The sequence below is a fragment of the Leptinotarsa decemlineata genome, unplaced genomic scaffold (genome assembly GCF_025532065.1).
Source record: "Leptinotarsa decemlineata unplaced genomic scaffold, Ldec_3_MD MMD2_tig00026340_RagTag_RagTag, whole genome shotgun sequence".
Taxonomy (NCBI): domain Eukaryota; kingdom Metazoa; phylum Arthropoda; class Insecta; order Coleoptera; family Chrysomelidae; genus Leptinotarsa; species Leptinotarsa decemlineata.
This window is the reverse complement of record NW_027412694.1, coordinates 4,917,659-4,944,417: the sequence shown is the minus strand read 5'-3', so window position 1 is coordinate 4,944,417 and position 26,759 is coordinate 4,917,659. Positions and strand designations below refer to the sequence as shown.

Sequence of the window (26,759 nt, the reverse complement as noted above, 5' to 3'; positions counted from 1 at the left end):
AAGAGAAAATTTTGAAACCATTCATTATGAACCAGTTTCACTCGAAACCATAACGATGCGGAGCTCTGATATTTCAGCCCCTTATTATAACCATCTCTTCTGTTTTTCTGTTCTTGTTCTGATCTTCTGCTCATGCTTTTCTTTTGACTTCATTCATTATCTTTTCAATTTGATGAAAATTCTCACTGTCGTCTTCTGTCGTAACTTCTAAAGAATGTTCACTTTTATTTTCGCTAATCTGGAAACGTCATCTTTTCCAGGATAAATTTTCAATTCCGGCCAATTTCAGTAATACTATTTTCTTTAATAACGGCACGATCATATTTTCGTTGTCTGAATAACTTTTTTGTTGGGACAATAATTTTGTTTCAGTTTTTTCATTGTTGTTAGAAACTTTGAAATTACATTATTTTCAAGGAAGATTTACTTGATATCTATTATCACGTCTGCAAAACTGTTTCTGTGTAATATTTTCCTGTTTCAAAATAAATAATATATTTTGGTGTTATATTTGCGGGCTCCCTTATACCCAAAACATCTAATTCTCACAAATTAGTAATGAAAAAAATCAGTGAAACCGAAAAATATACGATTGTTACTTACATGTTATTGACGTGTTCCATTATACTCCACCCAAGATTTGTTTCTATGGCAACAGGCACATTATTTAATTGAATTTCTAAAAATCAAACAATCCAATTTCTTCAAATATTCTATAATAATCAAATCTCTCAGTCTGGGTATGTAATTACATATCTCATATTTTGTTACGATACTGATAAAATAATTGTCACTTATTAGGATATCGTATATATTATGGAGATGAAGAGATGATTCAAAACCACCAAAAACCCCTTCTCTTCTGTTGGCTTGCTTAAGGTTTAAATCTTTTGCACACTTTGAATTTGAAATATTGACAACCGTGAGGGGACATAAGTGAGAACCTATATATGTAGGAAATAATAGAAACATATATTCTGAAACAGTGGGTAATAATCAGCCGCTTTTTTTTCCAGAAGGCGACTTCAATCCGGCAGACCAGCGTTCTAAAAATGCTTGACGTGAATGTCTAATGTTTTTGTTTTGCCCATCTTTCCAACGTTATATTTTTCGTTAAGACATGTCCAGATAATATATATTTTTATTTTCACGTCGAAACTCCTTTATCTGCCTTACGCAATATCTTCTCCAGCAAATAATTTCATAATTTTTAACTGAGAGCGATTTTCTGTTTTATTTTTCTCAGCTGAAAATGAATTCTTTTGAAGTTTTTCATAAGTTTGTAGTTTCCATCAACAGGCACAGTTTCTCTTCCTGAAAATAGTTTTGGTGATTTCACAGCTTTATTTTTGAATTAGAATGATCTCTTTTCAGATCGAGAATATCAGTGGTTGTGGTAGAGAAACTTCCAATACCTACTGTTTCATATTCTTCATCATTTGATTGCATTGCGACATTTTGTTCATCAGATTTCATCATCAACTTTACTTTTTAAATACATATCTCTAATTTTTTCATCGATTTTAGTAGCCACTGTAATAACAGATTCAACTATGTATTCGTAGTCGAAAAAATGAAGTTAAAAATGAAATCTAATGAACGAAACGTCACATTGCAAACTGTTTTTTTACCTTTTATATGCTGTTCGAAATGGGGCTGTAGAGTCAAAACACGAAGTTTGGCAATTCTAGTTTTCGGCGGATATATCAAAAATAAACACTAATATTCTCGATCTGAAAAGAGAAAATATATTATTCTAGTTACCGTTTTCGAGATCAGCAGGAAACAACGGCCTGTACATTAAGAATAATAATCTATTTGTTAACGGAAAAAGTACATCTACTCATTCGTTTACTGGAAAGAAAACTGAAGTACCCATTTTAATTCATACGCTTAGTACCTATGATTCACTAATAACAACACTGATTGAGACCAAAGGGTTTATCAAGGTCATATTCTTCAAGTAAGGAAGTACCTGAAATCAAAACACTAAAAGATCGGACCGAATCATAACATCATCTGAATTTACTAGTTCGGACTTCCATTGTCTACTATATAAAATGATTTGAAAACCCTGAAACAAGTAAAAAGGAATAATTAAAAAAGAATAGCTGAAGATAACAATTATATTAAGCAAACAATAAACCTGAAATGAAATGATAGTGAAATAACCTACAAGTAAAAATATAATAATTGAATGAATAAAAATTAAAGGAATGAAAAAAGAAAATAATGAAAAAGTGTAGAGATTCTAAGTCACGTTAGTTCACGACGTTTCGATTGTTGGTATTTACAATCGTCTTCGGGCATCACCCGAAGACGATTGTAGATACCACAATAAAGATAAAAAATATTTAAACTCTGATAGGTCAGAAACTTTTACATTTTTCCTCACAAATATTTTTTTGCATTTTTTCCAAGAATACTTGCACAAACATAATGATATTGTCGATGTGTCAGAAAGCCCTGATTGAAAGTTTCCATTTATTATAAATTTTCTTTTAATCCAGCATTATTTCTTTTATTTCGAAGATAATTAATAATAAGGGGCCTCCATTCCTTATTTGCACTAGTATCTCCAGACTTTCAAATCCGGCCCTGATAATGTATTTTGTCATTTGTGATTTTAACTATTGAGACATTGAAAGTTGTATAAAAATCGTTGTTTCAGATTCTTATACCAGAACAACAGCAATCAAAACCACTGTACACGTCTGGAATTAAAACAACGAACTGGAAAAAGCCTCTTCTCACCCATCAAAATTATAGTAAAGTAAATGTACATAATAAACCAGACGCAGAAGCGCGGTATATTGTCACGCAAACACAGAAAACTCAGAAGATATATCCAGTTTATAACGCTCATTCGTATGGACCAAACTCTAAAAGACATCAGGACATTTTTGAAACAAATGTACACACTGGTAAGTTAAAATTTGACACATGTTCATTGCAATCATTTCATGAAACTACTCAGGTCCATACCCAAGCAGCTAAATTATTTTATAATTTCATGGTGCTGCAACAGTTTTATTTTGTTGGTATTTTATAATTACTTCCAAACTGCTAATTGATTATATCAGACAAGCCGTGAACATAATACAGTTGTAAGTAATAAAAGTGTTTCATAAATTTGTCATAGAAACGTTTATAAAATAAAATTAAAATCCGTTATAAAATAGTCACAAAATTATCACAGATTCGTTTTTACAATTAACTTATAAACATATTTTCCTATAAAATTGAATTGTTTTGTAGCAGTTTTATAAACTGCTACAAAACAATTTATAAAACTATTTATTTATTTTATAACTGCTTCCTGTAGCTTCAATAAAATTATTTTATTGGAATGCTTTCAAACGCAATTTGTTTTCATTACCATATTGTCACTTCAATGATGATTCACCAACTATTTTATAGTATGGTATATTTACTACAATCTCAAAACAATAAAATAACTGTTATAAAATCAAATTGCTTCCGCTTATATATATATATATATATTGCTGTTACCAATAATAAAATGCAGCATTAAAGAAGAACCATCTGACATTGATTTTAGAGGTCATGTAATGAAGTATAAATTTATCAGTTTTATTTGACTAGCGTCCCAATAACTATATACCTAATAACGTCGTGTCATTGGAAAAAAATTAAGAAAAGTGGTTCGTTTTAAACGAAGATCTACGTAACCTAGTGCTTCAATTTTGTTCTTGCTAAAAATAGGAAAAGGTTATTGATGATTAAAATTCGACGATTTAAGTAGAGCATAATGTTTATATACACCCAAATCACTAGCTCAAAACTCCTTCGAAATTCAGTCTTTATAATCGATGGACGAAGCTTCTTAGCCAAAACATCGCGACAGATAATATTCATCCAAACAATACGTGAGAAATACTATCTTCATTTTTATAGAAATCTATAAGTAGTTGTTTACAGCTGATTCTCGGCCTCCCCCCACCACTATGACGTATTAATTGCTTTTTTTATTGGTTGTTGTTTGGTGAAGTCAAGGTGATGTGACCTTGAAGGTGTGGTGTATGGATCGTTCAGAAATTTTTTTCCGGTTCTAATCCTCCCCCCACCAATATGACGTGTTATTTGCTTTTTTTGTTGTGCAGTGAAGTCAAGGCGTTGTGACCTTGAAGTGTCTGGTGCATGGATCGTTCAGATTTTTTTTTCATATGAGATTTTGTGTGTGTTTGTGTGTGTGTGTGTGTAAGAGAATGCACGGTACAGGGTTTCATCATGTGCTTGTTTGTCTATGTACAAACATACGTCTGCATACTTCGAAGATCCTCCAAGTAATGAATGCTCCATCGGTGTGAGGGCACCAAGTTAGTAGTGGAGTGACGTCACAGCAATAACCGTTCAACGGCTAGAGAGCGACATGTTCACTCTACGACGTGTGGCAGAGTAATGCGTATTCATCGGTCTGCCCTCACCTCTCCCGAAGCGATGAAGGTTGTGACGTAACGCATCGCTCTAGCCCCGCTATCGATGGTGACACAACGGCAGCCGAGGACCGTCTGCCTAACGTCTACCCTCTCCGAGACCGCAACGACCATTGCTTGCTCGTACCGGCAACTGTTATCGCATCAAGTTGGGAGATGGGCTTGACTGTGACGTCAGGCATCTCTAGTGGATAGCAACTAGCAATGTGAACCTTTCACGGTTTCATGGTGGGGGTGACTCGCACTGTTTAATATAAAAGAAATGCCTGGCACACTATGAAATCAGTAGACGAATATATCTGCAGCAGTTAGCAATTGGTAGAGTGTTATTCAGTTCATAATAGAAGGAAGACGGTGAGTGTATTTGTCTGTTGGAAATTGTTTATATTTTCATATATATTTTCATCATGTCCGTTTCAAAAGTAGACTTAAATAAAATTAATAATTTGATTGTACAGGAGGTTGAAATACTAGAGCAAAAGGCCTTATCATCATTGCCAATTGATGAAGTGTACATAATTAAAAATATGTCAACTTATTCTACACGATTTGGTAAATCAATTTTATTAACTTTGCAAGATGTGAGCAATGATAAATTATTTAAAACATGGCTACCAAAACGTATTTCGTTGCAATTCAGTGATGACGATATATCTTGTATCAACTCATCAGGTGGTAAATATACGATGATATATTTAGGACAGAGCCAACAAAGTTTTGCTGGCATGAAAACGCGATCTCTAGTCAAATTCAATATGATTGAATAATAATAGTAATAATTTATAGTGAATTTCTTTAGGTCATCGCTTACAAAGTTTTTTGGTGTGAAAACGCTAACTCTAGTCAAATTCAATATGATTGAATAATAATAGTAATTATAATGAATTTCTTATTGTTTTATAATATTCATATATTAGATGATAATAATTATATGGAAATATAAACATTACTAACTTAGTTGAATACACTCACTTTGTAACTACAAGTAAAATGGGAATGTAAGTATTACATCACTGAAAAATTGGAGGTTGCTTATTGTTTTTTTTATTCGATTTCAGTTCCACCATTTAAAGATGTGGATGCAGTACGCAAGTCAAGATTGGGTCGATGTTGTAGATCTCAAATCATCGGTTCAACATTTGTCGTCTAAATTGAAGGTGTTGGGTGATGGAGTCGAACATGCAAGCAATTATGATATGAGTGATATGAGATATGCTATGATGAAAAACAAATCGAATTATGCCTTCGTGATGCTGAGAACTATTGGAGTGGTGCAGAAGTTTGTAACAAATTTTTGGATAATGAATTGGAATTGTGGCAACTTTGTGAGGTTATGATTGAACTGAACCTAAGAAGATTCCTGTATAGCCTCCAACCATACTTGCCAGAATGGATTATTCATCACTTTGAATTGAATGATGAAAATCGACAGGAAATTGAAGATGGTCGCGAAAATGATGATTATGAGGAAGAAGTTATTTTAGATAGTCTGTATGTTCCTGTAAATCATAAATAATGTCAAATAAAGAACTTTGTATTATTTTCATGTTTTATTTATTTAAATCTCATGAAATACAATAGAAAATGATTACAAAACAATAAATATGATATAAAATACAATACATGATATAAGTCAGTTACAAATAAAAAAAAAAGATCATAAAACAGTACATGATAGAGTGAAAAAAAAGTGTCAATATCTGCTATGAACTGAACCATCCAATGCATTGTATGTTGAAACTAAATCATGCAAAATTAATGCATATACTTTAGTGTTGTCTGGAAACTTGGTCTTCCTCGTCTCAAACTCAATCTTTATATCAATAGTTGATGATTTTGTTGCATTCGGTTGATGAGAACAATCGATGACGAATAGTGGATTCTCTCTGAATTGTCCAATGTCCATCAGAGGTTCACTCATATCTTTATCATAATAACTTCGCTGGAAACTCTCAAAAGCATAATAAGCAGGAGCATCAAGTTTTTTATCGAAATTCAAATTCCAACGCTCATATGGATAAACTTCAGAATTGAATGATCGAGCGATAATCAAAATCAATTCCTGTTTGGCATTCAAGATACTTTTGTTGTAATCTTCAGCAAAACCCATCAAATATTTCAGTGGTAGTTTTCCACTAAAAACATGACTGTTTGTATCCAAGATATCTTGCTTCAATTGTGAAAGTCCCCAACCAGATGTCAATAATGTGTTAGCATGAGATTGTCCAAATGATATCATGGTTTTCATTGTAGATGTTATCCCAGGTTTTCTAACAACAGCCACTTGTTCACCACCCATTTCATAACGAATTTCGCCAAAGAGAAATGCAATTGCATTATTCGAGAGATAGCATGTTTTCGCTACATCTTTAGGGGTGAATTTACCTTCTATGTAAATGAAGCTCTCGGCAATATCTAGTATAACATCTTGATTATTGATTGCAATTCTGATTTCATCCGAATTCCTGAATAGCGGTGATCCATAGGGCTTATATGTGTGCTCATGTAAACTTATGAGAGAATGATCGAGCACTGGTTCATTGAATATATTCAACTTTTCATTGTTTGTTTCGAGCACCATTGTTATTTTCTCACTTTCAATCCAATCGATTTCAAAAATTTAAGATCACTCACAGACAGAGCGTTATGTGCTAACTGTTTAGCATACACTTGTGGAATGAGCTTTTTTTTATGCACACCTTTCTTTTTGATAGTGCAACTCGTTTGGGATTGTTCAATGCGATTTTGTCTATTATAAATGAAACCCATAACAACAGTTATTCGATTTTCTTCAATTCCAAAATAATGAAAATCTCTTCTTCACTTCCAAAATCGATAAGGTTATTTTTTTCATCCAAAATGCGCACTGTAATGTTGTGAATCAATTGACGACCTTCTGGACTGACAGGCATATATATAATACTGTGTGGTTCTTTAGTAAGATTGTAGCCAGGTTCAACATCAATATCGAATGAGAAAAGAATGTGGGATTCTTCACCATTTATATATGAACCAGATATTATATTGCAATCTAAGCGGATAAGTCTCACAGTTGTAATGTTTATTGGTAATGATGATTCATGTATCTGATTTGGTGGAAATATTTCATGAGCGAACCCCATCATTTCTGCTATTGAATTTGGATGTGCCAGATCAATTTCATATTTGGATCGCATTTCACATTTGAATGTATTATTATTGGCGTGTAGATAGAAAATATCATCTGCAACGACATCATTTGATTTTTCATCATGAAACAATCTGAACATGATATGTTTCTGTATGACGGCATTGATCTCTTCTATTTCATAAGCACCACATGGAATTTCAATTGTCAAATTTTGGGGTATCGATGAGTTGTCATTACTGATTCTAAAACTAACTAAGTTATTAGCTTCAGTTATATTATTGATTGTATTGCATCCATAGAATCCCAAAAGTCCTAATCCATAACTACTGTTCCTATCCAATTCAATTGGTGGAAAAAAATCCGCACTCAAGACACTTGTCCCGACAGCTTGTAGCTCGAACTTTCGTGACATGACTGATGAATATTTTGAAACACATTTCAGTTTATTATTGTACACAGCAACAGCACATTTGAGACAATTTACACTTTTTGGAAGGTGTTGTATTGTAATAAGTATCATTTTTATTGATACCAATATTCACATCCTCTATATTACAAATACAACACATAGATTTCCGAGGTATAGGACCGTCATTAACATCCGATTCTGAATTTTGATCGTGGTGGTGGTGCTCATAACAGTATCTATGTTTCATTATATCGATGTCATCTTGCAGATGCTTAGGCAACTTTTCCCAAACATATGCAATCTCATGTGCAACACATGCAAGTATCACTTCCTTAGGCATATTTGCAAGCATCACTTTATCCATTTTTCTCAAGGTACCATATTTTGAAAACATTCTAAGTGAAAACCCCATTCCCTTGATAGCCTCCCGATCCAGTTTTGGTGTTGAATTCATTTTTATTTGGAAAATTATTTAGAGAGAAACTGCAAGCACAAGTGACCACAGATAACTGTATTAAATTTCTGTTGTCGATCATAGTTATATTTGATTTTTACATTCGAACATTTTCGAAAGAATCGAGTCAATTCCAATGGTGGGGGTAGATCTCCAAAACTATCGAAATATGTGACTTCTTTCCCACATTTTTTATATGCCACCCAATGTGTTCCTGGTCCACTTATTCCATCTAAATTAACAATAGCTGTCTCGTTTTGTTTTGGACCTGAAGATGGTAATCTATCACGCATAAAAACACCACAAAAATGTGGAATTTTCATTTTTTGTGCATAATAACTGAGATCGAGATCAGTAAGAGGCCTCTGAGGTAGGGTTCAATTAGTTTTTTGTTTTGTTTGTGGCTTTGTATGGTTTTAAATATAGTCCTAAACCTTTACGGTATGGTTTGAGATATATTCCACTTCCGCGTTTGCCTAATGCTACAGCCTCCATGGTTTTATTGTGACGATTGGCTTCCATTAAAGCCGCTCTGCTGGCTTTTGCCGAATTCACGGCCTTGGTAATACCACTAGCGGCTCCCGCCAAACTTCCTAGTGCGGATAGTCCAGCAAAAATTGGTATCAATGGTAAAAGTCCACCGATCTTGGGAACAGGAATTATGCGTGGTGTGCGGATTTTATTCTTTCCACCGGCAGCTTTAAGGTATTTACGTGCCGCCTGCAATGCCACAGTGATAGCTTTTTTGCTATTATTCGTCACAAATTGATTCCCACCAGCTTTCTTCAATACATTTCGCACTTTATGGACTATCCCAGCACCAAATGCAACTTTTTTAATTTTATTTTTCTTCGTTTGTTTCCTCTTACATTTTTTCTTATTGGTACTACAACCCATGCCCATATGTCTTTTCGCTTTCATAATGTTGGTGACAAGTAATGCAGCTGCTCTTTCCCCAATACTCGCGTCCTTCGATTTAACCCTATCCCAAGCGCTGTATTCAAGTTCTTTGTCGGCTAAATGTCTTGCTGCAAGATCGGATGAATGCTTAGAATATTGAATATCGTATTTTTTGCATTTAGTATCTATTTATTGATTCCAGGGTCGTTACGAGCTAAACGTTGTTTCAATTTTGTACCCGGTCCACAGTATTGATAACCTCCGGGTAGATGTAATTCGAAAGGAAGTTTGTTTATTAAATCATTAACAAAACCACAACCTCTTTCAATTTTACGATCACTTTCAATACGTCCGTATCGTTTGATGGTACACATTGAAATGAATAAGCTAATAATATTTATATAGTCTCCAACCACGGCACGATGCGCATTGTAAAACAGAAAGAAAAGTTTGCTGTAGATAATCTAGATGAGAAATTTGGGTGTGGATTGAATGGACAAAGGGTATTCAGACATGGTCCACTACTTCCATCATCAGTTCGAGGACTCATTATAGGACCTTCAAATTGTGGAAAGACGATTGCAATGATATCACTATTAACACATCCACAAGGACTGAGATTTAGAAATGTGTATCTCTATTCGAAATCACTCAATCAACCTAAATATCAGTACTTGCGAAGTGTTTTGGAACCTATAAAAGGATTAGGTTTTTATACATTCAGCAATAATGCAGAAATAGTGGAACCCTCCTACGCTAAGCCTAATTCTGTTTTCATTTTCGATGATGTGATATGTGAAAAGCAAGATATTATTAGATCATATTTCTGTATGGGACGTCATAAGGATGTTGATTGTTTTTATCTAGCACAGACATATTCACGGGTACCCAAACAGTTAGTGCGTGACAATACCAATTTCATTATAATGTTCAAACAAGATGAGACGAATTTACATCACATTTATTCAGATCATGTTTCACCCGATGTAACATTCAAACAATTCCAATTGATGTGTGTTAAATGCTGGGAGGACCAATATGGATTTCTAGTCATTGATAAGGATAGAAAAATAGATGAAGGTAGATATCGCAAAGGATTCGATAGTTTTATATACCCATGATCTTGTTTTTGGAACTTATTCGATCACTGAATATTGTAGAGGTCACTTCATCAGCGAATTAAGCTTTAATTCAAAAAAGGGCATTATGAATACAAAAAAAAGATTCTGAAAATAAAAACAATGAAATGAATTTGAAACGTCAACTAGTAGAGACAACAGAAGCTGTCAGGCAGAAATTCAACTCTATCAAGAATGATAATATTGAAAATCGTACGACACTTGAAAGATTGTATGAGCCCATAATGAAACCATTGAATGTTTTATCATCAAACGCTATTTCTAAATCACCAGTGTTATCACCAAATCATGGAACTGTTCAATCTACTTCAAATTATCCCATGAGTACTTCAATAGGAAGAAAACAATCTTTTGGTAGTGTATCATCTGTGAATAGTGACACGAGCACACTTCAAGACGATATGAGAACAACTCTATTCGAAACAACATCATCGTCCCACATCGATTCCTCGGATCCTGACACCTCACCTGATATGAATGAAAGTGGTGAAGATGTTTTGATGAAACATTTGAATAATGTAAAATCTAGAAATCCAGCATATGATGGAACATTTGGCGTACGTATGGATCCTATTACACAAAAGCTGAAAATGGGAAGTCTAGTGGTGCATTTCAAAGATGGAAACATTTCATTTTGGGATGCTAATAAAGTGAAAAAATATGAATGCGCAGGTAGTCCAGAATTGTATGATATGATCTTTTTGAAGAATCCACAAGATGTTGATAATGAAGAAACTCGTCAAGTATATTCCAAAATATTGAAAATAACGAATGCTCCATATAAACAATATCATCTGAAGAATGGTTTTAAAAATACAAATTCTAAAAAATTTCGTGAAGTTATCAAACCTCTATTAGACTCACGACAATATCCAATAAGAAGTAGAAGTAAAATTGGTGGAGCACTCAAACGAGTGAAAATGGAGAAAATATATAATTCTGAACCTGTGAATTATGTGTACTGGAATTCACCGAAAGAGTTAGTTGCTCGCCTACGACTATTGGTACCTTCAAAGTCAGCTGGACATACCAGACATGATAATGAAATAATTTCAATAATTGAAGAATTACGTGAAGAAGGTATAATATATTAACATATTCACATGTAATGATCACTGTCACATCATCATTCAATGCAGTAACATTATCACCTTTTCTCTTTAATCATATTGAAATAGAATGACTAATGAAATAAGTGATGTCAAACGACAAGTTGTTAATGAATTACATAAACCTGCAAAACGTAATTTTCGTAGAAGAATAACCACCATCAAAGGTTTTGCAGATCTATGGCAAATAGATTTAGCTGAACTGCAACCTTATGCAAAAAGTAATGAAGGATACCGATATATACTTGTAGTAATTGATTGTTACTCCAAATATCTGTGGACTGTAGCAGTTAAAGATAAAACAGGTAGTACAGTAACTAATGCAATGAAACATGTACTGAAAGAAGCCAAATACTCCCCCAAACACATACAAAGCGATCAAGGGAAAGAATTTTTCAATAAAAGCTTCTCATCTCTCATGCGAGAATATAATATCAATCATTATTCAACATTTAGCACAAAGAAGGCAGCTATAGCAGAAAGAGTGATTCGTACAATAAAGGCATGGCTCTACAAGGAATTTTCGATGAGAGGTCACCACAAATGGCTTGATATTCTTCCAATTATAACTAGTAGATATAATAATAAAGTTCATCGTACAATAGGTATGGCACCCATCAATGTTGATTCAACAACAAAATTGAAATTCAAGGGTATCAATGGAATTGGAGGAAGACAAAGTAAACCCAAATTCCAATTGAATGATATTGTACGTATAAGTAAATACAAAAATATTTTTGAAAAGTCTTTCACTGCGAATTTTACCACGGAGCTATTCAAGATTGTTAAAATTAATAAAACCATCCCAACGACTTATAATCTTGAAGATATGAATGAACAGCCGATTAGAGGATGTTTTTACGAAGAAGAGTTATTACGAACCGAGAATCCTGACGTATATCTGATTGAGAAGGTGTTGAAGAGAAGAAAAAATAAAGTATATGTAAAGTGGTTAGGCTTTCCTAGCGAACAAAATTCTTGGATTGATGAATCAAATATGGTTTAAATGTATATAATAGTGACTTTTATGAATAAAGTAATATTAAAGTTCATTATTGTTTTCATTTCAATTGTAAGTATGTGAACTGAAAAATATTGCAGCGGTAAACATTGCCCCAGCCATTCGCAATGTTTTGTGTATACCAAACCAAATTAATTGTGTACTCCATTCCCGCTTATATTTTTCAACTCACGATATTGAAAACACATTATCATTCCCAAAACTAATCGTCGTCACTTTGAAATGCAGTATCCAACTCTTTTTGCCAATTATCTCTCACTGATAATGCTGTCTCATAAAGCTTAGTCGACTCCTCAAGCTCAGCCTGAGCTTGCATTCTCGAACGTTGATGGAATTGCTTATGTTTACCAATTTTTGAACGGAGTTCATCAGCATCTTTAGACATTCTAGCCAATTCAACCTTCGCTAATGCAATCTTGGCATCTAATGCTTCAAGAGTTTCATTATTAGCATTAATAGCTCGCTCACTCTTTTCAAGTTCAGCAATAGTCATCTGTGCCTTTACAAGACGGCATTTTGCTTTCCTTTTCATTTCCCCAAACCGATGGAGGGGACTGAAAGAAGATAGCGGTTCAGTTTTCAAATCACTCTTCATTTCTTTAGGAGTACCTTTTGGCTTCCTCTTCGATCTGTCACTTTTCGTTGCGGGTTTTTTCTGTCGCACAACACTTTTGGATTCTTTCTTTTCTTTAAAGTCAGTGACAATCGATGAAGATGCCTTAGTAACCTTCCTCTTGATTGTTCTAGATTTCTTATCAACACCAAGAGGAAGGGTAGATGAAGAGTGTTTGAGTGATGATAATTGCGAAACGATCGGATTTTCAATAATAATTTGCTCATTTGGTTCTGGCACATCTGCAAAGTTAACGAAGTCGTTAATATCAAAATCATTTATCGAATCTTGACTCGATAAATGTAATACTGGAATATTTTCAAAATCAGTCTGATCGATATCAACAAGTGGTGAACCATCTTCAGCAATCAATAGCGGCATAGAACTCATGATTATTAAGGTCTGAGGAATGATATGTGATAGCAATAGAATGTGGATAGGAAAGGTGATGATGTTACTGAGACCTCACCATTTATAGAAGAAAATAAACTAGCGCATGCGCTCTTTCACTAAACTATTTACGCATGTAACAATCTTTGTCATTTAAGAGGAAAACTTTGTGTTGCATGAATGTATTTTTAAATGTTAGAAAATAATACAAATAAATTCAAAATATATATATATATATATATATATATATATATATATATATATATATATTTATTAATAATAGAGGACAATAACGATAATGAAAAATATAAAATGAAAAATGAAAAATATAAAATGAAAAATGTTAATATGTCTCTGTGGATGTGAAACGTTCTTTGACTCTATTCCTCAATAGTTGTTGCTCGTGCGTCAAACACCAACATTGAAAAAAATGGATTCTCCTATTGGGGTAGAGTTGACCAACCTTCTCACACAGATCCCAAGTACTTCTACATGCATTGCATACATGATTCCAACAATTCATGGAATATGTATCACAACGCAAACAACGTTGTAGTGGAGTTGGAACGGCAGCACAGGTACCACAAATATTTCTACAGATACCTATATTGTTAAATATTATAGGTTCGGAACACTTCAGACACTGTAACTGTTGTTGACGATAATCCGATTTTGTTCGCTTCGGTGGATGAGAAGGAGGCGATAGTTGAATCCGCAACACGCAATCACTACACATACCAGTACATGGATTGATTGAATCCTTAGGTCTACTTATTTGACAAAAGTAGCACACAATAGCCCCTGCAATCATCATTGGGTAGACACACACTTTTGGTTTTTCATTCCACTCTTCTGGAAACGGCATTTTACTAATTCGATTAGAAATATTAAGAGATGACTTACAGAAACTCTGAATGCTCTCTCCTACACCTACGATCTCTATTTATACAAATCAACATCATGTGAAAGTATAGTGGGATAACTTCTCCTACTATTCCACTCTAAACGAGTCAAGTGGGAGTCGCATCACCTTCTATATAAGTCGACTTGCAAACCTAGAGTTCATTCATTCACTCTCTACAACTGTGAGCAAACAACAACAAGATGAATTCTGCAAAAATAAATGCTGCATTAAATAGAATATCTGCTGTTGATGAAAACAATTGGATAGACGAATCAGATGATGAGGATGTCAATGTTCCGCTAGAGGAAGTGATAGTTGAAGCAGAAGATGTTGGAGTCGATGAAGATGAGATAGACGAAGTTGAAAACGAGGCCAACCAAAGCGACGAAGATGATGACGTGATGGAGTTTGAGAGGGTCATGGATGAAGAAGGAGATGATGAAGGGATAGAAGCTGACACAACTGAAGGCGATGGTGCTTTGAGGATCGGTATGCGAACGCTCAATGTCAGTGAGACACTGGAAGATCCCTTGGATTTGTATTGTGCAATGGATGCATACGTATTGATCAGCACAATAGATGGAGAGAACAAAAAACTATGTTGGTGTTGCTTTCGGTTTTATTCGCATAGAAACAATAATGGAGGGTGGTATGCCCATGTCAACACCCACAACACTGTCTCAATTATGGAAATGGGACAGAATTGGTGTGAAGCTTGCGAGAGGCCACTAACAAACTTCACCCGAGTATCTACATGTATTATATGTAATAATGTCCAACCTGTGGCACAATAACCGTGGACCTACTGGTCAAAAAAAACAACAGCCCTTTTCAGGGCTACATTATTCACACAAACAGTGGTTAGTTGTATTAGTATTCATAGATTATATGACAAATGAATACTTTGACTAATAAAAGTCTAAGTTGGAAATTTGTTAGTCTTTGAATATCTATACATTATATGACAAATAAATTACTACTTTGACTGAAAAGTCGAAATTTGGAATTTGATAGTCATTGAATATCTATGCATATGATGAGTACTACTTTAAATGAAAGTTGAAGTTGGCATTTTGTCAATCATTGTATGCATATAATGATGAATACTTTCACATACATATATTTCGTTTGAGATTATAATGTTAACATAATGTTAACAATGGTATGAATCTGTTTCTGTTTGAAAGTATAATGGTAGCTCTGAAAAGAGCTATTTTTTTATTGTTTTAGTCTTCAATTGTAGCCCTGAAAAGGGCTGTTATTTTTTTATTAATCCATGCAATGATATGGACTAACGCTCCTCATCATCAGAAACAATAATTATGGTATCGTCATCTGAATCAGATGATATACTAATGATATCATCCTCATAGTCATCTGAATAGTTGGTGTTGTGGTACTAATGTGATTACAATCATACATATTATGACGTAAAAGCAATCTCTCATCAGAAAAATATATCAAACATCGGTCACAAAAATATTTTTTCTGTCTATGAGCTGATAGTTGATTAGAAACTAATCTTGAAAGATCTTTGATCCAACAATAGTGACCATTACCGGAGTCATCAGTTATAAACAACAAATTGACATGTCTCCGGAGTCTTCTCTGTGAGTATCGCAATGGACCAATCACTTCATACTTCATTTTACCCTTCTCAAATGTACTCTCTAAACCGTAAACATTAATTGAAATATCATTCCTATCTTCGAATCTTTCAATACTCTTATTATTAACTTTAACCGGAAAATCCATACCTGTGACATCTAAAACAGTGGAAAAATGTGGATATGACGTAAGTTCGGACACTCGACTATCTGCAGGATATAATGCTGATGTTATAGCCCAAGCAAAACAATATTGATCTTCATCACGAACATTCACAACAGCTTTCTTCCATTGAATACATTGAGGCAGCTTCACATATGAACGTCCTTCCAGTGGACTGTATTTATTAATGTTGACCTCGAGAAACAATATTTTTTCACAAGTCCAACCTGAATTATAAAAAAAAATATTACTATTCAATCTTATTGAAATTTTTAAAAAATGAATACCTGAGTCACGATCCTGGAACTCAGTCGTTTGAGCCACAATTACATCACGGAATCCATCAAAAACAGCATTCAAATCTGAAGATTGGTCCACTATTTTATTTTGGGAATTAAATGACTTCGTGTCCCTCGAATCATCAGTCTGAAGAATATAATTCCCAAAAACTTCCATATTCACCTTGATGCTTTTATGGATCCTGATGGCTGATTCCAGTAATTCAATGACCTTCTGCCTAATCTCATTGAAAAATGACATGTAGTCACTGGTTACAATCGAACTCTCCACCCTGTATGTAGCAATGCAGCAATTGAATGCATTCGTTATAATTTGAACACCGTCAGACAATTGAACACATGCATTATTTTTATGACTCATGGTTCTTCGGTGAGAATTCACTTGGGTCATAGGAATTGTCACATTACAACAATTGCACGTATACATAGGTGTTGCATTATCCACTCTCACCCGTTTCACTGCAGGCCCTCCTTGGCAACTCTGGAGCTGATGCCGACGAAGATTATCACTACGAGTGAAAGATTTACCACAGTCACAGGAATACATTTTATATAATAGTTCTCACTAACTCACTTGATGTAAACTGACATAGCCAACACTCGTACGCTTCTTAAATACACTCTGATAGGACCCGTCAAGACGTCATAGCCAACCCGACTTCTCAACTACATGCGCCAAGATTACCTCCCAACTGAATGCGATAACAGATGTCGATATACGAGCAAGCAGTGGTCGTTGCGGTCTCGGAGAGGGTAGACGTTAGGCAGACGGTCCTCGGCTGCCGTGGTGTCACCATCGATAGCGGGGCTAGAGCAATGCGTTACGTCACAACCTTCATCGCTTCGGGAGAGGTGAGGGCAGACCGATGAATACGCATTACTCTGCCACACGTCGTGGAGTGAACATGTCGCTCTCTAGCCGTTGAACGGTTATTGCTGTGACGTCACTCCACTACTAACTTGGTGCCCTCACACCGATGGAGCATTTATTACTTGGAGGATCTTCGAAGTATGCAGACGTATGTTTGTACATAGACAAACAAGCACATGATGAAACCCTGTACCGTGCATTCTCTTACACACACACACACACACACACACACACACATACACACACAAAATCTCATATGAAAAAAAATCTGAACGATCCATGCACTTCAAGGTCACAACGCCTTGACTTCACTGCACAACAAAAAAAGCAAATAACACGTCATATTGGTGGGGGGAGGATTAGAACTGGGAAAAAAATTCTGAACGATCCATACACCACACCCTTCAAGGTCACATCACCTTGACTTCACCAAACAACAACCAATAAAAAAAGCAATTAATACGTCATAGTGGTGGGGGAGGCCGAGAATCAGCTGTAAACAACTACTTCTATAGCTTCAAAAATAGTCCAACTCTGCCGTAATTCCTAGAACTACGTGTTTCTCAGTTTTATAGGCGTAACACATAAGCTGAAATACATTAAAACTCTTGCTATTGAAACCAAAGTATTTTATAGAACGACGCCATTTTAAAATGATAGCAATTTGGAATACTGACATTAGATGAGTTGAAAATATGAATATATATGAAATATAGTGATATTTACAGATGAAAAGTACACAGATATTATAAGATTATATTTTTCAGAACAAACAAAGTTGATTCGCAAGTAAAAAATTATTCCGTCGATGAATTTTTATATAATTAATAATTTTTTCCAATAATTTCAGTAAAAGATTGGCACGCTTAAATTTTACTAATAGGCTACATATTTGTCAATAAAATTTCATTCGCAGTTGAAATATCAATCTTTGAAGCACAAATAATGTTTTCAACAGTTTTCAAAGAACAGAAGTAAAATTATTGAAATGGCCCCAACCTTTCCATTTATTAGTTCCTAGTTGGTGACATATCTATCATATTTTCCTAGTGTCTAATACTGAATTACTTCTTGCGCCTTTGAAAAAACATATTTGTACACTTTTTTATTTTATATTTATCGTTTTAGGCCGCTTTATATTTTATAAAGCTTTCTTGGTATTACTAAAAAACTTTTATAAAATTGTATTTCAATTATTTTATAGGATTCTTTACGAAAAGTGTTAGAAAAATTTTATAGTAACTGCCCAAATATTTATAAAACAGTTTTGTAGTGTTTATAAAATGTCTTACAAAAATATCAACAAAGACTATAATGTTTTATAAATCGATGCCAATTTCCTATGTATAGCTGTTTTATAAACACACTGAAAACATTTCTGGGAGAAATACAGTTTTTTAATTTGTTTCTCTGAAACGTTTTCACAACCATTATAAAATATAAAATTGCTAGTTGGGTAGTGTTCCAATAATTTGACTTTATTGATGACAACGTAGATACCGTAATATTTTTTCAAAACAAAATACAACCCATGGAAGTCACTGACAATATAAGTGAAACAATTTTTGAAATCAGAATAGTTTTTGAGTTCATCCATTACAAAAAAAATAAATGAACAAATATTTTCTCTTTATAATATTAGATTTCATAGATAGTTAATCTGCGGTTCAGATGATGAATGAAACATCTTTTGAAAAATTTGATATAATAATACAACCGCTATCTCTACAGTACTAATTACCACTCGAATATATGAGTGAATATTTTCAAATTCAGTCATTTCAGTCGTTATTATGAAATTCAATACCGACTAAAGAAATTGAAACCAATTGGGATATGCAAGTCTCAACTGGAGTCACCTGGTGAATTATTAATGCAAAGGGTCAGGCAGCGTGTAGTTGTTTTCGAGCTAACTTTCCGTTGATGTGTCATCTGTTTCCGGTTTCAAGGGTGGAACAGGACAGAAAAATGTATTATGGCTTTCGAATGTATCATCCTGTAGAGGTTTTTTGAATATCACTATTTTTGACAGTCATAGGTTTACAAGGAGAAATCATGGTGAGAGTAGTAGCAACTTTCAAATCTATTTCTGAAACATTGGAGGACTTGTAACAAATGGTTAATTCGAAGCATCAATATTAGCACAAAAGGAGTTCCCATATTCTGACATTTACCGACACCAATGTCAATGCTACAACAAACCCTTACAATGTTTCATATTTAACAACTTCCATTTCTGATTCAGGCATAATTTTGGGGGTAACCGAAATGACCCCTCTAGTCAATGAATGAAAATATTTGACGGTATCCCAGTACAGGAACTTCTATATTCAGTGATTTCATTTTCGTTACTATCAACTGGCCTAAATTTTCAAATATGGACTTCACACAATGACTATAGATTCTCAATTGGCGTCATCGGATCTCAATTTAGCTTCCGTTCTCAGTGAATTTCTAATATGTGTTGAAGAACAACCCAAATTGAGCAAAATTTGATGATACAGATCGCTTCAGATCTAATTTTCTAACATTCATTTGCCTGGATGATTGTTTCAACTCTAATGATCCATCATCATGTGCTTTCAAAGTAAAAAAGGTTATCAGACATGGAGGAGAAGTTGCGAGCAACTGTTGTGTCTTGAAATCTTGACAACTGACTGTTCCAAAAATCCTAGTGCACAATTAGAGAATTGCGAATACACTAATTACCAGTTCGAAGGGTTTCAAGAAGGGAACTAGAATATATTGCGCAGGGAGAAATCTTTATTTCAAATATCCACTCGGCTAGTACATACCGGTCTTTCAGGCTAAAGGGTATACCTGCAATCGTGTTGCACAAAGAAAATTGATTAGAAGCCTCACCAGAATGACCGGATCAATTTTTCATATGCAGCTAAGCTGATCTTGCGGCTCTAATGAATTTAAATTCAAAAGTAACTTCAAGATTGGTATAAGAAAGCCTGTAAAAAGTGGTGAACGGAAATAAATTGACTATACAGGGTGTCCATGGACTTCCTCTTTTCCTCTCGGGAATGTATAGATGGGGTCAAAATATCACCAGTACTTCATATACATTTTTTTCCTAAAAGTCTTCGTAACCAAGTTACGGGCCCTCGAAGTTACAAAATGAAAAATGTTTTTCTTTGATAACTTTTCAAGTGAATATTCAAAATCATCCAAATTTTGGTAATTGACTAAACAAATGAATTTCGTCGATGAACTTTCATGCAGGAGTCAGTTGTTTTGCTACAAAGTCAGGAACGGACTACCCCCGATGGTCCACACCCCAAAACTTTGAAATGACAGATATTTTTCAATATTTTTCAACAAAATAAGGTTACTTGGACAATTTTATGAATGAAAGTACTCGTGTGGAAAGTCGATCGGAGCAACGAGTCTTGATAAAAATGTAGTTCTACTCGACGACATCAAACCCGTTCGTCCACCATTATTTGAAATGAATAATTATCAAAGCAGAAATAATAATGATAACGTTAATTCAACAACATTTATAACAGGAATAATACAAAGTATGCTAAAATGAAGTCGTAAACAAAAAGTACAGTACCTATATTGAAGTTTAAGTCACAATTGTGATAGCAGATATTTTTTCAAAAGAAATATCAAGTTCTGTAGATTCGTGGTGTTTTTAAACAAGCTACTCTACTATGAAATATCGAATTCATTCCATATTTTGTATGTACATAATACGTGTGGAATAATCACGTTTCGTGTTGATCAGTTATCTGAATCTCATGAAACTCAACATTCGAATGTTTCAAATTCTTCTTCACAGCTAAACTGTTGAGGAGTTTCACTGATAATTATAATTTTATGGGAGAAATTCTTTAACACGAATCTAAATTTAGCTGAAAAAACGCACATCGGAAAAAATATTTACTATACTAATAAAAAACAAACGAATGAACTACAAAAACGGCTGCACATGATCAGGTGAAAAATATCCAGGGAATAATTATGTTCCATTTCTTTCACAGATGTTGACAAAAAAACCTTTCAGAAAGTTTTGATAAAAAATGAGAAACTGGAATGCGATTTTGTTTTGTTGAGTGGTGCGTTGTCATATGACTATCATTGTATTGTCAATATTCTGTAGGATATTTTGAATTTTTTTGATATGGCCGAACAGTTTACATTCAATGAATATGCAGATATGCATGTATTTTATGGACGAGCATTTTGTAACGCTGCAGAAGCTCGTCGTCTGTATTCCGAGCATTTTCCCAATCGAACGGTACCGTCAAGAGAAACATTCGAGCGTGTCGATCGCAGCTTGAGGGAGACAGGTATGTAATAATTGATAATTAATTTGAGCACGTTGTTTTATTTCGATATTATTGTAGGTACAGTTTTGCCAAAACGAGGTGGTGAGGGCGCTCCTAGGACTGTACGTACCGTTGTATTGGAGGAAAATATTTTGGAAGCCGTCGCTGATGATCCTTCAATGAGCATCAGAAATCTATCAGAACAGTTCCATACATCCAAGTCCACTATTCATAGAATAATTAGGGAACAACTGCTCCACCCATTTCACATCCAGAAGAAACATGCCATGACACCTCAAGATTTTCCAGCACGACTGGAATATGCCAATTGGTTCATGGATAGGCAAAGAGAGGATATGACTTTTGTTAATCGAGTTTTATTCACTGATGAAGCAGGTTTCAGTAGAGATGGAGTTATCAACTCTCATAATCTCCATATAAGGGCCGAAAAAAATCCCCATGGGATATTGCAAACCAAACACCAACGGAAATTCAACGTGAATGTTTGGGCTGGTATCATAGGAAACCATCTTATAGAACCATTCGTTCTACAGGACCGATTGAATGGAGAACGTTATTTGGAGTTCATTCAGAACGATTTGAATGGACTTTTGGAACATGTTCCATTGCAAACCCGAAGAGATATATGGTTTATGCATGATGGCGCTCCTCCTCATTTTAGTTTGATTGTGCGTGACCATCTGAACCATATTTTCCACAATAGATGGATTGGTAGAGGTGGGCCATATTCATGGCCATCGCGGTCTCCGGATTTAAATCCATTGGATTTCTTTCTGTGGGGGCATCTAAAAAGCCTTGTTTACGCTACACCTATTTACACAAGAGATGCATTGTTGAATAGAATAACATTACATTGTGAAGCCATACGAAACGACCCTGGAATGCTATTTCAAGTACAGAGAGGGTGTCTTCGCAGACTAAGAAAATGTATAGAGAGAGAAGGTGGTCATATCGAGCAGTTTCTGTAGCGGATTTTTCATTTCTGTTTGCTCTTGAGGCTCTTGAGTTTCGTTAGTTAAACGTGTTTGCATTATAAAAATTCGTTATGAACATTTTACCTATCATTTCCATTTTCCTTAAAAACTAATATTTTCGAATAATGGTAGACATCTCAGGATAAATGTTGTTGAATTAACGTTATCATTATTATTTCTGCTTTGATAATTATTCATTTCAAATAATGGTGGACGAGCGGGTTTGATGTCGTCGAGTGAAACTACATTTTTATCAAGACTCGTTGCTCCGATCGACTTTCCACACGAGTACTTTTATTCATAAAATTGTCCAAGTAACCTTATTTTGTTGAAAAATATTGAAAAATATCTGTCATTTCAAAGTTTTGGGGTGTGGACCATCGGGGTAGTCCGTTCCTGACTTTGTAGCAAAACAACTGACTCCTGCATGAAAGCTCATCGAAGGAATTCATTTGTTTAGTCAATTACCAAATTTTGGATGATTTTGAATATTCACTTGAAAAGTTATCAAAGAAAAACATTTTTCATTTTGTAACTTCGAGGGCCCGTTACTTGGTAACGAAGGATTTCAGGAAAAAAAGTTATATGAAGTACTGGTGATATTTTGACCCCATCTATACATTCCCGAGAGGAAAAAAGGAAGTCCAGGGACACCCTGTATACATACTGACTATAAGGACACTCATCTATCACAGGCAACGAAATGGCTGATGAGTGTACGTGGCCTTGAACTAACTGTGGATGTTACAAAATCTCTGGTACGGAACCAGAACAGTGGGCCTGTGAGAAATATAAAGGGTATGTGAAAAACATACAACTCAAGTTATGAACACAAGAATAAGACAAATATGCAATAAGAGACTTGTACAAATCATTACAGAAAACAATATCGTTGGAATAGATGACATGAAAAGTATAGGGAATACCTAATAAGTGATGTCCAGGAATCCATTTAGATTCCAGGATATCGCCGACGGAAGCATATCTTCACCGGCAGCAGAAGGTTGCATACCTTAATGAGGATCTAGAAGTGATTTCGAATTGGGGTGAAAGTAACCAGGTTCAATTCAATACGACAAAAACCCAGGCATCGATTTTCTCCAAGAAGATAAATGTCTCCGAATCGGTTATAATAATATCAGGTCTGACAATTCCGCTTTCTGTTTCGATAAGTTTGTAGGGGGTTAAAATGGACACCACTGTCTTGGCACAATCATGTCGCTAGAATTGCAAAGACTGCTTCTCAAAAGCTTGGAACATTGTTCCAAACCAGAAAACTATACACACCTCAGCAACTTTTGATACTAAAGCTCAGATCAGACCTTTTTTTGGAGTATTGTTCTCATGTATGGAGCTCTGTCCCCAAAACAAACCCTGAAGTTGCTTGATTCCATCCAAAAAAGAGCCATCCGCCTGATTGAATACCCGAACATCACGTGCAACCTTGATCGAAGAAAGGTTGGAGATTTATTATGTGTGATTGATGACTTGTTTATTTTATGGTAATTCATGATGACTTGAATGAAATGAATAAAAAACACTTTTGTCTGAATAAAACTGGTAGATTTTATTTATACACCGGTTTCAGGTTTGACCCCATTATCAAGTTTTATACTTGATAATGGAGTCAAACACGAAACCGGTGTATAAATAAAATCTATCAGAGGCATTTAGACAAAATGTTTTTTATTAACTTCATTTATGTGTTGGAGATTTATCTCTTTTCCATAGATACTTTCACGGGAAGTGTTCAAGCGATTTGGCACATTTGATTCCACCAAGAGCGGTATAAATATATCAGAAATACGCGACGGATTGTGGCTGCTCATCGTTTTGAGTTTCAACTCAGTACACTTCGAACTTCACGGTTCAAGAACTCTTTCATCTGTAGAACTGTATTTATGTGGAATAATCTGAGAACGTTTTTCTAAATGGATTCAATCTCCAGCGATTCAAATCCAATGTGAGTCGCTTCTTTCGCACAGGCACCGCTCTGTAAGCGCCTTAAGGATTTTCCTGTAGTGCTTGTGTTTTGTCCCTAAATAAAAAGGGACCAGTCAAATTATTCCAAGTAGTAGAACCATTTTCAATGCAAAAAAGGGACAGAGACAACTCATCATATCTTATGCGAATGTGAGACAATGAATTATTTGTATTTTCATATATCAGTTGATTTTTCATCACTATGTATAAGTTGTTTGATAAATATCATAAGTTGTTTGAGAATTACACAGATGAAAAAATAATAACTGTCAAGTAAAGTCATTGAACGCGAAATTGTATGAATTCGTTTTTAATTTGCCTAAGTTTTTTACATTGCTTCTGCAATTCTCCATTGCTTTCTGCTAGAAAGTTCCACATTGCCGAATGATCTAACATCACGTGGTCTCAGTAGCAGAAAATTATTCAGAGTGATAGCTTCTGGCTCATTGGGATCGACCGATATGTGTGTCAGAGCCTTGAATTAATAATATATTCAATTTCACTCATCAAGGTTACCAAAACCTCTTCTTTTGGATTGATAGACTTCAAACTGATCTTCAGAGATGTTTTAATAGATCTTATCATCCTTTCCCAGATTCTACCGATGTGTGCAGCTCCTGGAGGGTTAAATTTCCAAATTATATTTTTAGTATATAGAGTATGGAGTACGGCGTATCGTTTTATACTCTTCTTACTATTGCAACGTTCCAAGTTTTGTTGGGGGTGGAGAGAATAACCAGGTGCTTTTAGATATTGTCAAACAATATGCACAAAATGCGAATACCACAAATAAAGTTCTTTTACAACAAAAATTGAACTTCATTTGTGGGATTTGCATTTTGTGCATATTGTTTGACAATATCTAAAATCACCTGGTTATTCTCTCTACCCCCAACAAAACTTGGAACATTGTAATAGGAAGAAGAGTAGAAAAACGATACGGCGTACTCTCTACTTGTCTCGCTCTCCGTGCAATTCATATTGAACTCGCGGCATCTTTGAACACAAGTTCTGCTATACCTGCTATCCAACGTTTTGTAGAAGAGGTCAGCCTAACGAGATAATAACAGATAACGGGACCAATTTTGTCGGAGCAGAACGTGAACTCAAGGAATGGTTCCAGAAAAAGATTTTAGAAGAAGTCGCATCTTGAAATATAATTTGGAAATTTAACCCTCCAGGAGCTGCATACATGGGTGGAATCTGGGACCGGATGATAAGATCTATTAAAACAGCTCTGAAGATCAGTTTGAAGTCTATCAATCCAAAAGGAGAGGTTTTGGTAACATTGATGAGTGAAATTTAATATATTATTAATTGAAGGCCCTTGGCACACATATCGGTCGATCCCAACGAGCCAAAAGCTATAACTCCGAATCATTTTCTGCTACTGAGACCAGGTGATGTTAGATCATTCGGCAATGTGGAACTTTCTAGCAGAAAGCAATGGAGAATTGCATAAGCATTAGCAGATACGTACTGGAAACGATGGGTTATTGAATATAGACCAACACTTCTTCAGAGACAAAAATGGCATGACAAAAGTAATCCTATTAGAATTGGCGACATAGTTTTGATTGTGGACGAGAAGGCACCTAGGAATCAGTGGATCAGAGGAAAAATAGAAGAAACGTTTCCCGATAAAGACGGAATCAAAATAGTTGTTCGAATTAGAAATAAATAGGGAACATATATGAGACATGTCACCAAAGTGTGTATTCTTTCAGTCAGGAGTTGATATACTCACCTTGCAAAGTCTGCTTGGGGGTGGAGAATGTTACTTATTTTATTTGTATTTTCTTATATCAGTTAATTGTTCATCACTATGTATAAGTTGTTTGATAAATATCATAGCTTGTTTGAGAATAACACAAATGAAAAAATAATAACTGTCAAGCAAAGTCATTAAAAGCGAAATTGTTTGAATTCGTTTTTAATTTGCCTAAGTATTTTACAGAAGGTGACAACCCAAATCATCTCCAGAAGAATATGACATGCATCCAGTAAAGGGATGTATGCCATATTTGTC

At 34.8% G+C, this 26,759-nt stretch overlaps 1 protein-coding gene across 1 annotated transcript in view; it reads left to right on the top strand.

Moving 5' to 3' along the window:
• The window catches only part of LOC111505872 (uncharacterized), a 135,458-nt gene that overhangs the window by 721 nt on the left and 107,978 nt on the right, over positions 1-26,759 (top strand). Inside the window, exon 2 of the mRNA XM_074183399.1 lies at positions 2,672-2,924. Coding sequence (XP_074039500.1) covers positions 2,672-2,924 — 253 coding nt within the window. The remainder of the gene's footprint in view (positions 1-2,671; positions 2,925-26,759) is intronic.